At 37.1% G+C, this 21,671-nt stretch overlaps 1 protein-coding gene across 2 annotated transcripts in view; it reads left to right on the top strand.

Annotated features, from left to right (window-relative positions):
* Window positions 1–3,103: 3,103 nt before the first annotated feature.
* The window catches only part of DACH2 (dachshund family transcription factor 2), a 496,681-nt gene continuing 478,113 nt past the window's right edge, over window positions 3,104–21,671 (top strand). For both annotated transcript variants that reach the window (XM_064483001.1, XM_031446133.2), the window contains exon 1: window positions 3,104–3,821. In XM_064483001.1, the coding sequence (XP_064339071.1) occupies window positions 3,301–3,821 (521 nt within the window). In that variant the 5' untranslated portion in view covers window positions 3,104–3,300. The remainder of the gene's footprint in view (window positions 3,822–21,671) is intronic.

The raw sequence follows: 21,671 nt of genomic DNA, 5'->3' as shown, positions 1-21,671 counted from the left end.
ATGTCAAACAAAGTGGAATGTTTTTGCCTAAAGTCACAAAGGAGCACGCTGCCCCTCCAAATTCAGCGTGAATTTGGAGTAAATGTAAATTGCTAATTGAATCCCAGAAGATTTCAGCATTTCAGTGTCTCAGAAGCTACACTTAGGACCCAAATCATTCCACTGGAACCGTGGTATCTAGAACTTCTTGTTCTGCTGAGATATGGTATCTGTTTGTATTAATTTTGTTATTTGCTGGAGTGCCTGGAATTCAAAAACCTTGAGTATTTTCTGACTTTTAGTGCAGTGTGCCTCTCCATAGAGAGTTATCTCCCAAGGGGACTCTATTTACTGCAGTCTTTATGATTTTATATTGCTTCACGCAGTTCCAACTTACAGGGTGTCGACACACAAGGTTTTCTCTGGCCTTGTAGAAACCCAGCCTTATTTAGAAATCTGTTTGGCTTATGGAAGACATTAAAGTCAAAAAGGGCTAAAAACAAACTCTCCATGTGGAAGTTTGATTGTCTCAATCTAAAAGCATAGATATTAAAAGAGTAGAAAGAGCAGTATAGAAATAGAGTAATCAAACTCTCAAGAAAACCCAAGAAGACAACACCTGGCCTCTCAGCTGTAAATGACTAAATCTTTAAATTACAAGTATCCCTTTTGAAAATTACCAAGTTTATTTTCTAGAAGGCTACAGATGGGAGGGGATTCAAATAAAGAAGCCAAAGTTCTTCTGTGTTTGTAAAGCTGCCAAGGGGCTTTAACCCTTCAATGATCAATGACCAATTTTAGTCTCTAGTATTCATACTAGAATTTTGAACCTCAATCTCTGGTAATAATTAAACTATTACTACATATCTGATAGATCATATTAAATATATAAGACATATTTAGTTTGAGCCTTTTCTAAAGTTGTCAAAGTACATTTGATTTTCAGTATTACAAATCATGATTGCAGCCGGAATGTTCTACCTTTCCTTTCTATATACCAGAATTTCTTTAATTTGAAATATCAAAACATCTGGGCAATGTCCTACTGCTGAAAACTCCAAATCACTGAGAACAAAAAGGATTTGATCATGTGAGTGCAGCAATACACAAGGAGCAACTTGGCCTTAGAAATTTTAATGCAGTTAGAGGAATTAAAAAAAAATAAACACCAAAACAAAACCAAACCCTTTTCTTTAAAGTCCAATTTTATCTTTCTGGAAATTTCAATCACAGTAAGTTATCAAAGTAAGTTATTTAAACACATAGCTTAATAGACATTTCTGTCAAAATACTTGTTAAACACAATTTGGGATTTATCTTTTAAAAAAACTGGTAAAAACAAACACTTCTATTAGTACATTTCTATTCTTTTTTAAAAACCTCCACTTTTTGTTAAAGCTTTTTCTGCCTCTGCTATCTTTCTCAATTGTTTTTTGTTCCTTATTATCTTCCCACAACAGTAGCAAACTAGCAAAAACAATTTAATGCCTTTTAAAAGTGTTTTGTGGTTACACCCATTGCAGTCTATTATGTTGAGTCCTTTTTCACTATATTCCAAAAACAACTATCATCACAACTTCTTAGCACTTTGACTCCATACAATTAAAAATGGAAACTATGGAGCTAGTCAAAAGGTAGTTCTTACTACTCGGTTGATGAAATGATAAAAGGAGAAAATATGTTGAAGAGAGAGGCAGAAAAATCCAGTTTAAAACACCTGTGTATTATTAAGGGTGGAAAATAAAAGCTCACTTATTCCCCCTCTTTAATACTGCTAACTACAAGGAAAGCTGAATAAAGTTCAGTAAGTTTCTAAAATTATTTACATTCTGAAAGGATATGAGAGATGTTATCTTAGCTATAACGTTGGTAAAGTTTTGTAAGGATATGAAAGCATGGATTTCACTTTATGAATAACAGCCTCTAAAGAACAGGAGCACAGGAAAGGAAATACCTTGATTTCAAAGGTCGACAAGGAGTCTTACAACAACTTTACTACAGTGATCTAACCACCATGTCAGGTGTGGAAAAGACCATGCCTTTTCTCTGTAATGTACCTTGCCTAGACATTTTGCTTATTACGAGTTTTTATAGTGCGTTTAGGGGCACCTGACAAGCAGGAAAGGAGGAATCTTGAGCTACTTACTCTTCAGGAGGTCGAGCGCTAATCACTGAACCATCAAAGCCCACCGAGGAGGGAAGAAAATGCAATATTAAAGAGCGCAAGCCCTCGCTCTTATCTCATATTCTGGAATGACTTGTCTTGAGTCATACAGGAACTTTTCCTATCAATTTCAGCCAAGGATGGGACAAGGAAATCCTGAAACTAAGGGATAGGGACACAGAAAGCCGAGTCTGTTCCAGGGCAGTGGCGGAAGTGCTGTAAAATGAGGCGTCCGTCCGCCACCCCCAAACCAAGTCGCCGCCTGTGTCCCAAGTGTACACAGGCTCACTGCGCCTGCTGAATGTCAGTGCGTAGGAGTGGGTGTGCAACCTGCAACTGTGATTTCAGTGCGATATTGGACGCTGGTTCCTCCGTGCGCTAGATTAGGGACAACTTACACCAAGCGCGCTAGGTGGGCTAGAGAAAGGGTAACTGTTTACTTCTGAACTCACTGGACTCTTTCTCTGGGAAGATGGGCGAAGCAATCTCTTAGCTCCCCCGCAGAGTTTCGGCGCAATGTGCAAATCGAATTGGAGCTGCGACTTCCCTTTCCTCTATTGAACCCGGGTGCAGGGTGGCAGCAGGTTGGGGCGAAGCAGTCTGGAATCCCCCTTTGTGTTCCCATCGCGACACTCTCGGGGCACGGAGGGGAGGAGTTCGCATCCTAGGCCACTTTGAGAGCTCTGCGTAATCATTGGACGTTCTCTCCTCAGACAACCAGGCTTGAAGCGGAGGCACCACACCGCCCCCTTCTCGGGCTCCATCCCCATTCACCGGCTGGCCCTGAACAGCCTCAGGTAGTCGGGAGGCCGGCCAGGGAGTCTCCACCTCCTCGCGGGCGGCAGCCATTCGGCGCGCTCGGGAGCCGAGGGGGTGGGACCCATTGGCTGAGGGGCGCTGCCAGTCTCCGGAGGGGGTGTGTTGGGGGTGGGGTCTCGGGCCGCCGCGGGTCGGGGCCGCTCACTGTTTGCTGGGTGGTGCGTGAGCGTGAGCGTGAGCGTGAGCCCAGCTACTGGAGACTTGCGAACAGTTCGGAGCGAGCGAGAGCGCGCCAGAGCGAGCGAGCGAGCGAGAGAGAGTGAGGGAGCGAGTAGGAGGGGACCTAGAGGAGACAGGGCGAGAAGGCGAAGGCCTGAGGACCAACGAATTGAGACTGAATGACCATGGCTGTCTCTGCACCTCCAGTGATCTCTGCAACTTCCAGCGGCGCAGGCGTCCCGGGGGGCTTGTTTCGGGCCGAACCCCTGTACTCGACTCCTGGAGAGCCTCCTCGTCTCACTCCCAATATGATCAACAGTTTCATGGCCAGTAACCACAGCGGCAGCGCCGGGGGTGGAGGGGTCGGTAGTGCCAGCGGAGGCAGCGGCAACACCAACACCAACACCAACGAGTGCAGGATGGTCGACATGCATGGGGTGAAGGTGGCTTCGTTCCTGATGGACGGCCAGGAACTGATCTGCCTGCCGCAAGTCTTTGATCTCTTTCTCAAGCACCTGGTGGGAGGGTTGCATACGGTGTACACCAAGCTGAAGAGACTGGACATATCCCCCGTGGTGTGTACTGTCGAGCAGGTCCGGATACTCCGCGGGCTGGGGGCCATCCAGCCCGGGGTGAACCGCTGCAAACTCATCACCAGGAAAGACTTTGAAACTTTGTTCACCGATTGCACCAATGCCAGGTAAGATATCGTTTCTTAGCTCGCTCTTCCCCCTTTGCCCTCTTCTGCATGTCTCATCATCCTCATCCAACTTTGTCTGTAAAGAGTGAGTCCTAACTAGCTTGCGCTACTCTTCATGCTGTAAGTCGGTGAGGAAAGAGGACTGAAAGGACTCATTAATTGCCTGTCCCTTCTAGTCCGAGCTCAGTGGCAGGGCTTGGGTCTAAGAAAGTCCCGCACAAACTTCAGTTTGCGGTCCTGTACTGAAACTTTCCAGCCTTTCGCCCATATCTTGCATGGCTTTCTGGCTGCTTGTGGTTATTTGTTAATTTCTCTATTTGGTTTTCTTTCCTGCTCTTTTGTGGCCGTACGGGTCGGATAGGGTTTCTGCAGGACACGGACACCAAGGGCTTTCTGGAGGAGAGGGCTGGCTGAGCTGTAAACTGGGCTCCTAAGCTGGCAAACCAGAACACAGCATTTGGGGGATGCAGAGGGTTGGAAGTCTAGAATCCATCCCAGAGGGTGATTCGTTCCCCATCCTGCGTGTTTGTTGTGAGAATGCGTAGAGTGTGTGGTGGTGGTGATGGTGGTGTGTGTTTATGTGTGTGTGTGTGTGTGTGAGAGAGAGAGAGAATGAGAGAGAGAGAGAGAGAGAGAGAGAGAGAGAGAGAGAGAGAGAGAGAGAGAGAGAGAGAGAGAACGAGTGCTCATGCCTGCTGCGCAAAGCTTCCCCGTACACGATACAGGAAAGTCGATGGAGCCTGTTTTTAAAAAAGATCGACAGATATCACTTTCCTGGGATCGTCCCTTTGGGTCATCTGCAGAGGGCAATGTGGGGCATGAACGCTTGGGCTGGGGGTTGTAGGATAAAAGTTGGTAGGTTTTCTAGAGAGGATGCTTTCAGGTCTTCCCCCTAGGCAAACAGTTGGAAGGATCCCATTCCCCCAAAGAGAGGATTCCTTAAATGATGATAGCCAGCTTCTCTGGTTGTAAGTGTACCTTCTTCATATCACAGCTTAGAAGTACATTATGGAACAATGTCCATTTGCATATGTCCACAAACAAATTGTATTCAGTGTTTCTGAGTTTAAAAAAAAGTAAACTACATTCAAGATGACTTGACTTTTTAAAGACCTGTGAATTAGTCTTCTTAGTGTTTATTCCATCTCCAGTCTGGTAGTATTTGCTAGGAAAGTACTCATTTGGTAGATGTAATTAGCATTTGAACCAAATCACCATCACCAGGTTAAAGGGGCAAAGGGTTTTGTTGTAAAACAGTACTGCTATGGATCATTTTGCGGAAAACTTCAGCCGAGGTAGACTTTCTCACAATGCAACTTTAAATCCTAAGACATCTGGGTTTATGAACCAAAACCAACTCAGTTGTCATATCTGTTGTAAAATCCAAATTACTGTGTATAGTTGAAGTATACTGGGAACACGTGGACAAACTGTTGCTGACTGCTACAATAAGAATGCTACAGAACTTACAAGGGAACCTTTTGTTTGTCTTTTTCTTTTTCCTTTGAGCAGTGTTCTCCTGTGTTCTAGCAATTAAACAGAAACCTGTTCATGTGAGAACTACCTGATTCATGTCTGGGGCTTATAAACCTGGTTCATTAGATCAGATTTTTTTTTAAAGAAAGATAGATGACCTTAAAACACAAAAGATAATTACTCCCTCAATAAAATAGGCAATTATAGGTTTTAAGAGTAGAAAAGATATTTTGACCACAAAGCACTCTCCTAATACACAAACTCAGAGGATCAGCAGGGACTTCAGATGAGGGCCATTTATTTGTTGTCATTTAAAAATACTCACATTTAAACAACTGCAGACCTGAAAACCTATCTTCTCTTCTCTTCCTCCTCCTCCCTCTCCTCTTTCCCTTCCCTCTCTCTTTTACAATGCCCCTTCTTAAAAAGAAACAATTATTACACATAGGAAATTCTACCTTCTTTAATAATTAACATACACATCCTTGAGCAATATCTGACTTTCACTTAACAAAAGATTAGTATTTTAATGTGATTTTGATGCTTTACACTGTAAATAGAAACTTTTCTTTAATTAATTTTTATTAGAACTACTTACTGAAAGAAAAAAATAATAAATTACTTTGTATCCAGAGGCAGGTGTTCTTATACTATTTTTGGACTTTGTTATGCGATGTGTTTTTAGGTTATTTTTATTCAGTTAAGTTTTATTTACTCCTTATCACAGCATTTACAGTGCTAACTTTTGAGGGGGGGCTTAGATTGCTTTTATGTATGTGTGTGTATAAAGGTGATAGAGAAATGTTAAAAATGTAAGAAGAAATATATCTGCAATATGATGCATGTGCCTCCAATTGCATTTTTTCCTTGTGAGTATTTTATTTATTACATGCATTTTCTATAATTGTGTTACAAGTGTTGCAATATATAATTGTAAAAATTTATGAAATATATTCTATGAATTCAATCCATGAATGAAGATGAGGAAAACTACTAGAAACACCACCTATACTGCAATTTCTAGATAGTAAACAAACCCTCACAATTGGTGGGAAAAAATCTCATTAATGGTAAAATAACATTAACAAGTTTTATTGTTGCAAAATGCCCTCATAATCACGTAGTTAAAAATTACAAAATATGACAATACTTATAATGGATTCTTTATGACTTTAGATAATGTTACTTACAGGGATGTGTACCTTAAATCATTCCCAACATCTGAGTGATTTTGTAAAATTGTAAAATTCGTATTGAAATAAACCTTATTTTTATGACTTTTCTATTCCGTGCAAAGAAACGTGAGGGATGAAAATAAGAATGAGACCCGAGAGAGACAAGGTAGATGTGACACGGAGCCAGTAAGAGAAGAGAGATTTGGAATATGAGCAGAATGATGCCATGAGAGGCAGTGAAAGATGAATCAGGAGAGATGCCCAGTGAAGGTGAGCGATGTACCAGTGGAGACCTGGCTAAAGAGGATTGTCTTTCAGGATTCAGGACTTCCTAGCACTTTAAGCTAAAAGGGGGAAAAGTGCGAGGAAAAAGTCTATGTTCAGTGAGTGGAAACTCTTACATACCATTCTTATTTGAAAAGAGTTCATCTTCATCTCCTGATGGATACATTTCCATAATGTATTGTTGAATGGAAGGGCTTTTTGTAATGGTGTCATTGGCAATTTTCTTTTCCTACATAATAAACATTTCTTCCCCTCTCTGTCAGATAACTGGGGAAGAGTACAAATCCTGACTGAGGGTATTTTAATTTGGAATGCTTCCTATACTTTTCCAGAACACACAAAATGGACCATTTTCAAATTGGTCATTTGCAAAGACCTTAAGGTGTTACCACTAAGTGGCATCTTGATTTGGCTCAGGGCACATTTTTATTAATGTGCACTGAAGGAAAATGAATGAGTAAAATACATACATGATTGTTTCTTTGACAGTACTGAAAGTCAGAAAATAACTCAATCAGTGCCTTAGATTAAGTATTTTTATTTCCTAAATTATCAAAATATTCAAAGTTGTCTTTTCAGAAAAGAAGTTGGAAAATAATACCTACCTCAGCTACTAGAGAATAAAAAGATGAAAACTCTTGACTATTTATTGTTCTGTTAAATAAGTCAAGCTTTACATCACTGCAGTTGCCAAAGGCTATACAAGTATTTTTCCCTGATGCCCTTTGACTTCAGAAATTAATAGTAAGAGAGGTTATTTTGAAGATGATTAAGAAAATGATGAACAAAAGACCAAACCAAATAGGAAAAATTGTCATCCTGTTGTAGATCTTTGTTTTTGCAGATAAAGCACTGTGATTTTTTTCCATTTCTTGTCCAAGAGAACTTGGAGTTTTTAATTTCAGAGCATGCAGGCAGATTCCGAAAACAAATGTCTAAAAATCTCACTTATGCCATGGATTTTCGTTACTAAATTCTTCACAGTTTAATGTGGCAGTAAAATATTAAATTAAAAATTGATATTCAGTAAATGTGAAAGATCAGCCAACACACTTTAGTTCCTTTTTTATCTACCAATCTATATAAAAGTAACATTGTCAGATTTCATGATGGTGGTTAATTTCATTTGAGGACCAACTGATTAAATGTTATTCAGTCATTTACATGTAGTTAAATGGATGCTTAAAGAAACAAGAATGTATGATTAAGAAAACATTTTAGTGCGTTGGAAGACATGATTTAACATGACTTTTGCAACAGTTTAAAACTACTACTTTCCAATACTAAAAGTAGGATTATTTTAAGCATTCAATGAATTTGGCTTTGTATTCACACTTGATGAATATAGTTCATCATCCACAAAGAATAACAATTTACTTGGAAATTTGACGTTTTTTTCATAGTAAAGTTAGCAAAATCAAAATTTTGAAGAACTTGCATCACTTTCCTGGGCTAATATCTTGTCTGACTTACATTTTCAGAAATGATAAAAAAAGGTTTTAGAAATTAATCTGGGCAGTAAATGCAGACATTTTAATTCATGGTATAATGAGGGGATAGTCATATTGTCTATTAAAAGCAGTCACATAATCAACAATGCACTGTCTTTTATTAGAGAATGATGTCAAGATTATAATTAAAGCAATCTAGTCATGTGCCAGCGCACAGAACTTCCAACGTGTACATTCATTTTAAACGCACACTTCCGCAAAACCAACAATTTTTGTGTTATTCTAATATTTTAGCTGGATTTCATATATGCCCCAAACACTCATTATTAGGTGATGGTTATTACAGTAAAGAAATGATGCATGGTATGATGGAGAATATTGTTGGATATTTATGTATGATATTACACTCCATGTGTAGTCCATGAATGCCAATAAATAATTAGGAAGTGATTGTCTTCAGACATAATGTTTCAGATGGTTTCACATAGAAAATCCCTAATACCTGTAGAAAATATCTAGTCTGAATTGTTTGATGCTTTCATAAGTGAACTTATTTTGTCTTAATGAAATCTCGAGATGTTTGAAAAGTGCTTCTAGCAGGCAAATGTAATTGTGAGAAACCCTAATCATAATATACTATGTTTCAGTTAGCAATCTGTATCTCCAGTGGCACTTTATCTGATGCATTTCAAGAAACAAATGATTTAGATTTATCCATTCCATACATTTCAAATATATATTAAAACTGCTCTAATTGACAAAAAAAACTGAAAATCTATATTTTTGGAGAAAGGAAATCAAACCTTTCCCCAAAAGCAAAACAATTAGGTATTAATGAAATTCTTGTTGCATATTCAAAAGGTCTTTGGTAGCATTTTTTTCCTCCTTTTCTTTCCTTTCACCATCTCAACCTGCAAAACTCTTCACTGTCACTTCAGATCACACAATTCTAAAAAGATAAAACAACATTTAAACACATTTGCTTTGGAAGGGAAATTGAGCATTTGCACCCAATAAGCCTGATTGTGGAACTGCATGCAAATTGTGTTTTGATTTATCTCTTTTACACTTTTTTCCATTTGAATTGATCTTGCATTAATTTCACCAAGCGGCTCTGTGAGGCTGCAGATGTTGCCCTGTGTTTAATAAATCAATGAGACAGATCTGAATGAATCACTTCAGATGGATTCTCTGCTCGGTTTGATGTCTAGATGTTATTCTTAGCTTGTTATCATGACAGATGCATTAATGTTCCCATACACTGCCAGCAATGTCAAAGAAATTGAAGCTTTTAAAGTGGCGGCATCCCTTTTTCCATTTTCTGCTAAAACGACTAAATTTATTTTATTTTTATTTAGGAATCAGAGAAAAATACCAAACCAATCATAAGTTTCTTCATGGGAAAGATCCTTAATTTTCGTGCTATATTAACTCTTCCAAAATGGTGGAAATCGATATATGAAAACCTAAATATAATGTAGCTGCTTAATAGTGCCTCACATTAATATTTAATCTTGGTAGGAAAAATGAGAATAAGTAATATTTGATTGGGACACATTGAAAGTGTCACTATAAATAGAATAATGCTGTATCCAAATTGATTACAGAAGGGTGTTAGTTTTTAAATCCTTACTAATAAGCTTCTTGTTGTCTTAATGCAGCTGCAATGTACTCTTACCAAGGGATTTAGAACTCCTTCAGGATTTAATATTTCTTTTTAGTACGAAGGAGACAGTCTGTCCATTGTGTGTACTCATCATTTCCTCACTCTGCGATTCTGAAAATAGTAGAAAAGTTTATTTCAATTCAGTGTATTTCAGCCATTTCTATTTTGGGTAATTATTCGTAAATCACAAATCAATCAGTAGCAATAAATGCCACTTTTATAATTTAATTTCTTAGATTATAGAAAAGCATACGCACAGCAAAAGGAACTCTGTTATAACTCTAGTGAAATTTAGTACCTACCTGCATTAAATATCATCAGTATCAATACTTTATGTCCTTTAACCCATGGCATCATTGCCTTAGTTTTAGGAGAGAAACAATTCTATCAATTGTTGCGAAGTATTTTGAGTTTAGTGTTGTCAGTGTTAGAACTTTTTAGTTAATTTCTGATGCTTGAAAATCCAAATTGAAGAAGGATATTTAGTTTTTCTCTTGTTCAACTTTCTGAAGAATATATATATAAAAAAAACAGCTTTCAGAGGTAGTTCCTCTTTGCAGGTCTTTACAGTATTCTCTCATCATAATTTTATTGTTAACTTTATTAGAATAGGAAAAACAGGAAACATGGTTAACTGATACTCTTGAGGTCTCAAATTCTTCAGGAAAATTTTTATCTCCAGTGTTAGGCTAATCTTGGAAGCTTAGGGTACATGCTATGATCTACAGTATAGTTTAAAGAGAAGTTTATAATGAAGTTCAGTAAGTTATGGACAAATTTGTTGCATAAAAGAAAACATTGGATTTGTAATAATAATTTCTAAGGGTCATTTTTAACTTCAGTAATATTCATTGTAAAACTTCATTAAGCCTGATATCACGTACATTTTAGGCACCTAATTCACATGTGTTAATTAAGTACAGTCATGGACACACACACATTTATTCCTCTCATCAGAATTCTTTGCACAAATTGCTGTGCCTTAAAAAAAGCTAAGAAGTAGTTACATAAGATATACAGATATTAGAAAGACCCTAATTCTCAAATTTTAATTCCATTATAAAACCATTTGTAATCATGCCATAAAATTTTCACAAATATATGTATATATGTATATAAAGCTATCAAAATCTATTATATGAAATTAGAATGTTTAAATGAAATAGATCTGTAAAGATAGCATGACTTGATAGTTTCTTTTCAGTGAAAACCCACAGGAGAAGTTCTCATATTACAAATAAGCAAGAATTAATAAAGAAAACAAGCCTACTACCATAAAATGATTCTCAGCTATTTAGATTTATACTACTTGATATCAGCACTAACCCTGGTGGCAGCTGACTTTTGATCTTTTTTCAAAGAGTGAATGCGTGTTGATCACAAATGAGTTGGTGTAAGAAGAGGGTTTTCCTCCCTTCTATCTATAGTTTGTGAATGGAAAGACAAATACTTCAGTATAACTATTTACTTTTTTCCTGGATAATCTCAAAAGCCATCTGACTGCAACACAAATTTGCAGAAAGTATCCCCCTCATCCGTTTAAAGGAATAGCTTAGTTCTTTCAGGTGTAATTAATTTTGAAGAGTAACATTTCCTTTCATCTAGGACCCCTGAGGTTGAAACTACTCATATGCATGTATTACACTGACCCATTACAATTATTTAGTTTATTAGAGCAAATTGTGGTGAAAATTTTGTAATTATACTACTGGAAAAAATATATAGTACAGGAAAGTTTAAAAAATAATGAACCACAGTATTTTTATTGCTATATAACCTTTTTATTTTTAAACTAGTTGACTGCTTAATAGTGTATAATGTAGGACGTATGTTAAGGTATAAAACATTCAATTGCAATTGTGTCCAACGATCTTATCAGGTTGCTGGCAACTGCTAGCTGGTAACAGCATTTAGGCTACATTTAGTCTATTTGCTATTTATGTGATGGGTTAAAAAGAAAAAAGTAATATTGATCTGTCTCCGGATTAAAGTTTGAAATGGGCAACAGCCTGAACACAAAAGGCTTTTTTTTTTTATGATTTCTCAGCTTGCCATTGATCTCCCAGTTTTATTGCATTCATTATTTATTAAAAGAATTTGCAAGCTAAACATAACGTTAAGCTAGTTTGCACACAGGGACCGCACTTAGGAAATTGAATGGAAATTGCATTAGAGATGAACATCTGTGCTATTTTTCCACTCATGTGTTTATGGGTTTGTGTAAAAAGGTGTATTGGATTAACAGTTATAACCATTATAGCTTACAGCAATATGTTAGATTCTGAGCTTTCAGTTATTTTGGAAGAAGTCTGTCTCTCACTTGTTTGTCTAAGAAGCATAGTAATATCGTCACCAACAATATTTTGATGAATTTATTTTGTTACATTTGTTAATGTGTTATCTACATTGTGCATCAGTTGTGAGATACCCGGCTATATTGAAGTAAAACAAATTTTAAATGCATACTTAATTATCATATAAGACTATGCTATCTCTTAATGGCTTTTGATAGTAGGGTATATCAGTGTGATTTACATAATACCAATTTTAAGAATGTTGAGATTAATGCCATATTACAGCACACCAAATTCATGGAAATGATATCAAATTTTTAATGTGACTATCCATAAAATGTTATTATATATGTATGTTAGACCTTGATACTTCTGAAAGGATAATAAACATTCAGACACTGAAGACTTGCTCTATATAACACAACAGACAATAGGGTGGGATGCTTTATGATATGGCTCCCCTCCTGAGTTCAATCCAAGGAAGTTTAATTACAAAAATTCCCAAGGAGCTCACCTGAAATAGTTCTCCAGAGGGTATAAGTTAGCCCCTAGTGAATACCCTTTTTGCAATATTATCTTTAATATGTAGACATTTGGAAAACTCCTATCTACTTCATTATTGAAATTTAAATAAATAAAACAAAAACCTCACAATAATTTTGGTCTCTCATGATTAGATGTGTCATAACAGTGTCTGTATGTGTGTATCTGTGTGTGCTTGCGTGTATGTGTCTGTGTGAGTGTGTGTGTCTGTGTGTGTGTGTGTGTGTAGAGTGTACTCTGGGGTGCCAGGCAATATTCTAGGTGCTGTGAAGAGAGTGAACAAAAGAGTGAATTATTGAGATATAAGATGCAATAGTTTTGTTTTTTGAATCTAGAGAATTACTTATATCATAACTAAAATACACATTAAGAGGAGCTTGGAATAAAATATTTCCACTTAAGAATGGCTGTAGTTAATTAACCTTAGTATTGTTTCCCTGACATATATTTGTTGCAAGGGATATGCATCCTTAAAAATTCATAAAATTAGTCATTCTATGAGACATATGTTTTTGTAGTAGAATTTGCAACTGTGGATTAGAAAAACATTTTTTTTCCTCATGTAAGAAAGCTGACTTTTCATTTATGTTAGACTTTTAAATAGATCCTCAAGCTTAGAGTTTGATATGTTCTGCATGTCGTCCTATACAAAATTAGGTGCCAAAAATTAAAAGAGATGAGAAAAATGTTATTTGTTTTTATTTGTTCAGAATACCTTGACCCTTACATGTATTATATTTAAAGGTAAATAACTCTGGAAAATAAGATTACTTGCAAACATGTATAATTAAATGTCTATTGTTAATGTTAAGCTTGCTGCTTTGAAAATAGCCTGTGAACTGATAAACTTCTAAATTTATTTTGTAAAAGAAACTTTATGGGCGCCCTCTAGGTTTTTATCTGAGGAAGACAAAAGGGGAATTCATTCATAGAAATTTTCTGCATAGTACATTTTATGCATAGTACATAATTTGGGTGTCCAATTTTATAAGCCAATTATAAATTCAGTTTGCACACACACATATACATGTGTGTATGTATATATAATACATATATATTTTCAGTTCAACTAATTTTTCACTTCATTTCAACAAATATTTAATAAGTTCCTGCTGTCAGTCTGTATAAGGCTACTTATCAAGGGGAAAGTGGTGATCTTAAAAACTATCCAAATTCTTCTTTGTCTCATCTCCAGATTACCTAGGTAGAGTTTTACTGTTATGTGGTTAACTCTTAGCTAACCTACGTTAATGCAGAGAACAGTAAATGATGTATACAGTTCAAAGTTGTGGAAAATGAAAATAACATTAAATAGGCTTTGCAGTACATCATACAATGTTTATGGTACATTTACCTGTCTAAATATATTTTGCTTATTCTACTAGTAAATTGTATTTACATTTTACAAGTATTCACTGTTGGGAAGGAGAGATAGCCCAGAAACATGCTAAGGTTGAATTGAAGCTGAAATTAAATGCTTTGTGCAGAAAACATGTGAAGTGAACAGAGCATAAGCAGACATAGAGCTTATACATCCTAGCTAACAGCTGTGTACTGGCTCATGTTAGTTAGTGCTTAACTAAATTAGTATATTTTGCTTGAATTCATTCTTCTGTTGTCTATGGAAAGATTTATCCGCTTAATGGACACAGTACTCATTACAGCTGTTAGCAGATCAAAACCTGGCAAACTACGTGAGTCCAGTTGTTGACTTTAACATGCTTTCCTGTGCTTAGGACCCATGAATAACCATCTTCCAGAAGTTAAATAAACATCTGTTGACACCAGAGGAATCATGGCCTTTGGGGTTAAAACACATTATAGGAGTATAGCACTAAATCAGATTTTTGTGAAGTATTTCTGCTCTAGGATTGGAATAATTATTCGATATTGAATTCCTAGTTTCCCCAAATGGAACATTATAGTCTTCATGCTGATCATGTCCTGCAAGAGTGGTCATTTTGATGATGGTCACATGCTGAACATCGTGATCTCTGAAGAGAGTAGTTCCTTTCTTACATTTGCAGTTGTTTTGGGTTGCTCCTTGTCATACTAGAAGACTGACAGATTTTTGTTATTTTAGGGACATGTTCTTTTTCGTGAGGTTGTATGGTATTTATCTAATCCCTAGTCTGCCAGAGTCGAAAGCTTTTCTTATTCTTTGCAGTTTAGTCCCATAGAATTGAATGACTGCTCATTGTGTCCCCCCTCCCAGGAGGAATTTCAGTTTTTAAATGTAAATACAACTCAAGAAATTTCTCTTTTTAGATCTTTTTCTGTATTAGTGGGAAAAATGTAAAAGTGCCCATCCAAGAAAGGGCAATGGAGCTCAATAATTGAAAGTTTTCTGTCCAGTTAGGAAGGCTCTTGATTTTAAAGGTGGGAGGACTGTAATTTGGGTCATGTTAGCATAGATGTAGTTCCATTTAGGCGTGGACAAAGAAAGGAAGCTGAAGAAGGGGGAAGAAAACTTGATGAGAAAATATTTCTCATGGCAATATTGAATGGACCAGAACCTAGCTGATATGTATGAGGTAGGCAGTGCAGTGTGGACTGATGAAGTCCTTTCCACGGAGCTCTTCAATGAATTTTCTCTTTTAATTGCATTCATTTTATCTTAGTTTAAGCAGATTCTTGATCAGAAACAGAAAACATAAAAAAATATTAGCTGTAAGGAAAAACCAAAACACTAAAGGCAAAATGTGGCAATGTTACTCCACTTGAGGTGAGCTGATGCCATTTGAAACCATAACAGAACATGTGAATATGTGTTGTCACTAAAATAATATTTCTTTACTACACTAGTAAATGTTATATTAATTTCTAAAATATTTTATACAGTGTCCATTTACATTTCTTCAGTAAGTGTCCTAACTATTACTGCTCTGTTAGCCTGATTCTAGCTTGCTATAAGCACATTTTTGAAACACATGTTGAGTATGAATTTTTTAAAAAAGGTTACAGTTTGCCTTTAGGTATGTGTGTGAAGTTTTTATTGTATTCAATAGTAACTAAGTTTGCATTTTAGGGAGTAATTTGAACCACTGCATTCAAGATTGTTTAATGAACATTAAAATTTGAATTAAAGAACATCAAAGTGACATTTTTGTCATTTTTGTATTTAATAAGAGTAGTAAAGTTTAAATATTTCCTTCATGCCTTCTGCCTGAAAATATATCTGGAAGTTTAAAATTACTGGCTAGGTGTAACAGTAAAAACCTTTACACGTATATACTGGTTTATAGTTTATATAGTGCTTTCACATACGTTAGCTCATTGAATCAGATCCTTAGATAGTCTATTTTTTGAATTTTGTTGTGAAATTACCAAATTTCTAATAAACAGATGGCTGATCACTTTACAACATGGTACTTCTGGGGATCACTTAATCTCATTTAGACTTTTTTTCACTCAGTGCTAAATCAGCATCATCCATGGTTATAATGAAACTTAGCCTGCTTCTAGGGAATAATAGTACCTTATGTTTGTGCAGAAGTTCACAGGCTGCAAAGCTTGCTCATACACTATCTGCATTTATCCTCACAGCAACTACAAAGCCTGTCATCTGACTGGGAATTTAAGAGAGAAAATTGAAATGTAGGCAAGTAAAATGAATTGCTTAAGGCCATATAGTCTAGAAAAGGCAGAGACAGTCCTTGAATCTAACCTTCTGTTTTATCTTCTCTGGTACATTATGCTCTCTATGTAGTCTCTGAAGTGCTAAGTCTTTTTTTAAGTTTTAAAAAAATTTTTTTTTGGGGGGGAGGTAATTAGTTTTATTTGTGTATTTATTTATTTAATTTTAATTTTTTCAACAGAGGTACTGGGGATTGAACCCAGGAACTCGTGCATGCTAAGCACTCACTCTAGCACTGAGCTATACCTTCCGCCTCGAAGTGCCAAGTCTTGATAGACAGACTTGAGCAAACAAGTTATTAGGTGGTGGATTGTCTCAGATATTCAGGAAATTATGGAAAAACTAATTGTGGGAAATCAACAAACCAGGGGGTAAAAATAAGAACTATACAGGAGCTTTCCTAGGCTGTCTTGATGATGTCTTCAGAAATATAGTAACTGAACTCCCTTGGTGGAGACTGAATTCTGTATGCATGTACAGAAAGGTTTTGGGAACCAACAAAAACAGCATTTTGAATGGAAAAGTGAAAGGGATAATAATTCAAGAAAGTGTGTCAAGATGGCAGTAGTTCATCAAAGCATAATAATGAAAGAATTTATGAAACTGGGGATCTAGTTACTAAAAAATATGAATTGTCTCTTGTGTCCAAAATACTATGCTAGCATCTGTGGGTAACTTCAGAGAGCTTTAAATCTTATTGTAGAGACAAGGCATAAACACATAAAAAAGATTACTAGTTGTTCATTCATTCATCAAATAGCTATTGAGTGTCTCCTCTGTGTCAGGCACTCTTCTAGGTGCTTGGGATCTGTTTGTTAAAAATAAACAAAGATCCCTACCCTTGAAAAGGGGTTTATATTCTAGGGTACAGTAGTGTGGCTAGAGGAAGACAATAAACAGTATACATAATAAAGAAGTCAGTTTTACTGTATGTTAGAAGGTGGTAAGTGCTATGGAAAATATAGAGCAAGTAGAAAGGCAAGTAAAGTTATGGGGGGGTGGGATTGGAGTTGGTTGCAGTTTTAAATAGAATGGGTACTATAGGCCTCGATGAGAATGTGAGCCTTGTTCACAAACTTGAAAGAGAGGGGATTTAGCCAAGCCAAATCTGGGGAAAGTGTCTCAGGCTGAGAAAACAGTTTTGATACAGGAAAAAAAATGGGACACGAGAGGATGGCCACGTCCCAGATCTTGGTTGAGTCTCTGAGATGTGCCCCACAAAGTGCAGGTCCATGGCTTCCCACAGGAAAGAATTCAAGAGGGAGCCACAGTTGAGTAAAGGTAGATTTATTCAGAGAGATACATACTCCATAGACAAGAGTGTGGGCCATCTCAGAAGGCCAGAGAAAGGCCTAGGAGATACACACTCCATAGACAGAATGCAGCCATCTTACTCAGAAGGGAGAGCAGTGACCTCAGAGCATAGGGTTGGCTAGGAAAGTGAGATTGGCCACGAGGTGTGGGGGTTGTTAGTTTTTATGGGCTCGGTAACTTCCTATAGCTAACAAGTGGGAGGGTTATTCCAACTCCTTTGTGGAAGGGGCTGGGATTCTCAGGAACTGGGCCATCACCCACTTTTTGACCTTTTATGGTTAGCCTTGAAACTGTCCTGGCACCTGTGGGAGTACCATTTAGCATGCTATTGTATTTCAAAGAGCGTATATTGAAGCTCAAGGTCCACTGGGATTTGAATCTTCCACCATCTTGGTGCTAACTGCTGTGTCGTTCTTTTAATAGCTGTGCCCTCCCTGCTTCCCTCCTGTCTCAGTTTGACCAAAAGCCCTAAAGCAGGAGCATGCCTAGTAGTTGGAGGAACAGTGGGGAGGCTAGTTTGGCTGGAGTGGAGTGAGTGAGGGGAAGAGTAGTAAGAGCGAGATCATCATGGTCGTGTCTGCGGGTTGGGTCATATAAGGCCTTTTAGGCCATTTTGAGGACTTTGACTTGTACTCTGCATGAAATGGGGAGACGCAGAGTTTTGAGCGAGGCTATTACAGGTTTGCCTTAGGTTTCTAAAGGATCAATCTGGCTGCTATGTTGAGAAGAGGCAGAGTAGACCAAGGGTAGAAGCAGTTAGGATGCTACTGCAGTGAACAAGGAGAGTGATGGTGGTGACTAAGACCACTGTGGTACACTAGAGGTGGTAAGAATTGGTTGGATTCTGGATAAGTTTTGAAAATAAAACCAGTAGAACTTCTGGTTGGATGAGACACTGAGAGTGAGAGAAAGAAGAGTCACAGAAACCCTCAAGATTTTGGTCTGTGCAACTGGGAGGATGATTTTTCCATCCTTTGAGAAGGGGAAGGCTGTAGGTAGAGCAGGTTTGGGGAGAAAGTTCAGGGGTTTGGTGTTCTACATGTTAGTGTTGAGATATATTTTAGCCTTTTCATCAGATAGGTAGAGTAGTCATTGGATATATATACAAGTCTGGTGTTTGGGAGTAATATCTGAACAGGAAATATGCATTTTGGACAGGAGTGACTGTAAATAGAAAAAAGGAGGTCTCAAGGACTGAGTACTGGGTCTCACTGACATAAACAGATTAGGGAGAAGGGGGAGGAATTAACAAAAGCCTGAGAAGGAGCAGTGAAGTAGGAGGAAAATCAAGAGAGAAGGGTGTCCTGAAAGCTAAGCAAGGAAAATGTATCCGAAAGGAAGGAATGAGCAAGCATATCAAATGCCAAAAGTATCACATAAGCTAAAAAACATGAGGACTGAAAATTGGCCATTGAATGTGGCAACAGAAGCCATTGGTGACCTCGTTGAGAGCAGTTTTGGTGGAATAATAGCAATGAAAAGTCTTAGTGACGTACTTAAGAGAGACTAGGAGGAGAGGAATTGGAGACCAACTGTAGACAACTCTTTCTAGGGATTTGCTGCAAAGATTGCAAACAACTGGAGGTGGGTGGGAGTCACTTAAGGGTAGCGAGGAATGGATCAAGAGGTTATTATATTTTATTAAGATAGAAGAAATAACAGCATGTGCTGTTAGGAATAATCCAGTAGAATTTTTTTAATTGATGTTACAGGAAAGAGAAAGGTGTATTGCTGAAGAGATATTCTTGAATAGGAGAGAATGGATAAAATCTAGTACACAAGCAGAGGCATTGGCTTTAGGTAGCAGCAGGGTTGGTGCATTTATATTAACAGGTAGGAAGCCTGAGTATATGGGTGGAGATTCTGGTTGATCTTGTATTGGGACTCCATGGAAGTCCTCTTCTGGTTGTTTCCATTTTCTCAGCAAAGTGGGAAACAAGTTATTAATTAAGAATGAGGATTGGAATTTCTGGAGATTTGAGAAGGAGAAAGTGTAAAATAGTCATCTATATGAGTAGGAAAGTATTTAAGTTTAGTATGATTGCCAGGCAACATTAAATGCCCATTGATGGGTTTGATCATAAATTCAAAATGGTCAGTATGGTTGTGTGTTTTAAGTTCACCATGTCGATCTGCATCAGTACGGGTGCAAAGTGGGCAAGTAATTGGATTTAAGAATTGTGGTTTCGCTAAGTGGTATGACTATAGCAAAGCCAGAGGGTACAAGAGAGTTGAGGGGTTTATGGAAAAAAGTGAGTATAATGAATTAAACTGGTAAGGAAAAAAGGATCTCAAGGAAGTGAGAGACAGTGAAAAGATGGTAGTATCAATGAATTGGAGATTCCAAGAACGGGTCAAAGCATTTTTGGAGTTGGAGTATTAGAAGGAGTGAACCAGAAAGTAGTGATGCTTAGAGGGTAGAATGCTTGAAACTAAAAATATGGAAGCGTTGCAATTATTGGTAATGAGAAGGTTTAGGGTATGAGCACGAGCATGAGTGGCAGAAGTAAAGACAACAAGATCTTTGGAGCAGAGGAGGTCAACCAACTGAAAGTCACCAAAAATTGATGCATTGTAACTGACTATACTTCAATAAACAAACAAACAAACAAAAAAAAGCCTTTCAGTTAGAGTGCTGGTCATATCATCCATATGTACATTGTTCATGGAAATTGCTAAGGATTAAGAGAGGAGTCTTGATGTATTTCAAATTTTGTAGTACTTTTTATGGTAATGTTATTAGAGTTTGCATTGTTAAAAAAAACTATTGTAACTTAATTTCTAAAATTTTAAAATTACCGTTATTGGAATTAAGAACTCAGGGAACTCAGCTTGAACAAAGATATTGTTTAAAAAGTAATCCACATTCAGTATATTATGAAGATTCAAATATTAATAATTCCTGTCTTGCCATGGCATGTTCAGTTCAGCTGTCTTGAAGACTATGGTGAAAAAGAATATTTTCTGAATAATTGAAATAATGTTTGGTTTGTTTCATCTCTTATTAACATTATTTTATAATAGATGGTGTACTTCATTTTACTATTAACTGTTTTTATACCAGAAACATTATTGGTCCCAGGATGTGTGTTGATCTTATTAGTATGTCATATACTCATGAAGAGTACATGAAGTTCCTACTTTCATTTCAGCACATTGGTATTTAATAAACATAGTACTACAAATCTGCTTGGCACAATCCAGAACTAAGAAGTAGTCATGGTTCTTTACTTATAGATGGTTCACAATACATTCAAAGTGACAGAAACCCAATTAATATATATATTTAACACCTGCTGTTCTCTGATTCCTGCATTATTAGCCTCACATGGAATCTACTTAAACAGCAACTGCTGTAGTCACTACTTCTGGCTACACTTTGACTACCCTTGGGATTTCTGTGACCTTGGAGGGTTGGTGATGACGAAACACTTAAGCATTAAATCAGGTTCTCATGGGACACCATTGCAGGGCAAAGCTAAGAAGCTGATGATCTCAATCTTATTTCCTTGCTAATTACCTAGGAAACGAATTTTCTCTGGTGGGGCCTGCCCAGCCATTCACCTGGCATCTTAATAGAGTGGTTGGGAAGAAGGGTTTGGTCAGCATTTGCAAACTAATAGATTCTGTCACTGATTCTGAGTGAGTTTTAATTTCTACAGCTGGAGAATAGCAAGGAAAGCCAGATGTAGTAACATCTGCTATTAAGACTCTTATTTAGGGGGAAAAGGCATTTCCATTGTTAAAATTTGATTCTAGCTCTGTTGGGTTGATTAAAAAAAACAACCTTGTTTCCCTTCTTTACATAGCACTGAAAAGAGACATGTGCATACACTAGACACTGGGTTTTCTCAATCAGGATAGGCTGTGCAAAGTGTTGTAGAAAGATTTTTTTAGGCACTATGACCCTAATATCTATTCCACAAAAGCGAAGTAAAGGAACAAGTGATTACTCATCCTGCCTGATATGTCAAATCTGATGAGATTAGAACTTCAAATGAGTATTTTA

This window comes from Camelus dromedarius, chromosome X, assembly GCF_036321535.1.
Source record: "Camelus dromedarius isolate mCamDro1 chromosome X, mCamDro1.pat, whole genome shotgun sequence".
Classification (NCBI taxonomy): domain Eukaryota; kingdom Metazoa; phylum Chordata; class Mammalia; order Artiodactyla; family Camelidae; genus Camelus; species Camelus dromedarius.
The sequence above is the reverse complement of the archived record's forward strand: the minus strand, read 5'-3'. Positions and strand labels throughout refer to the sequence as shown.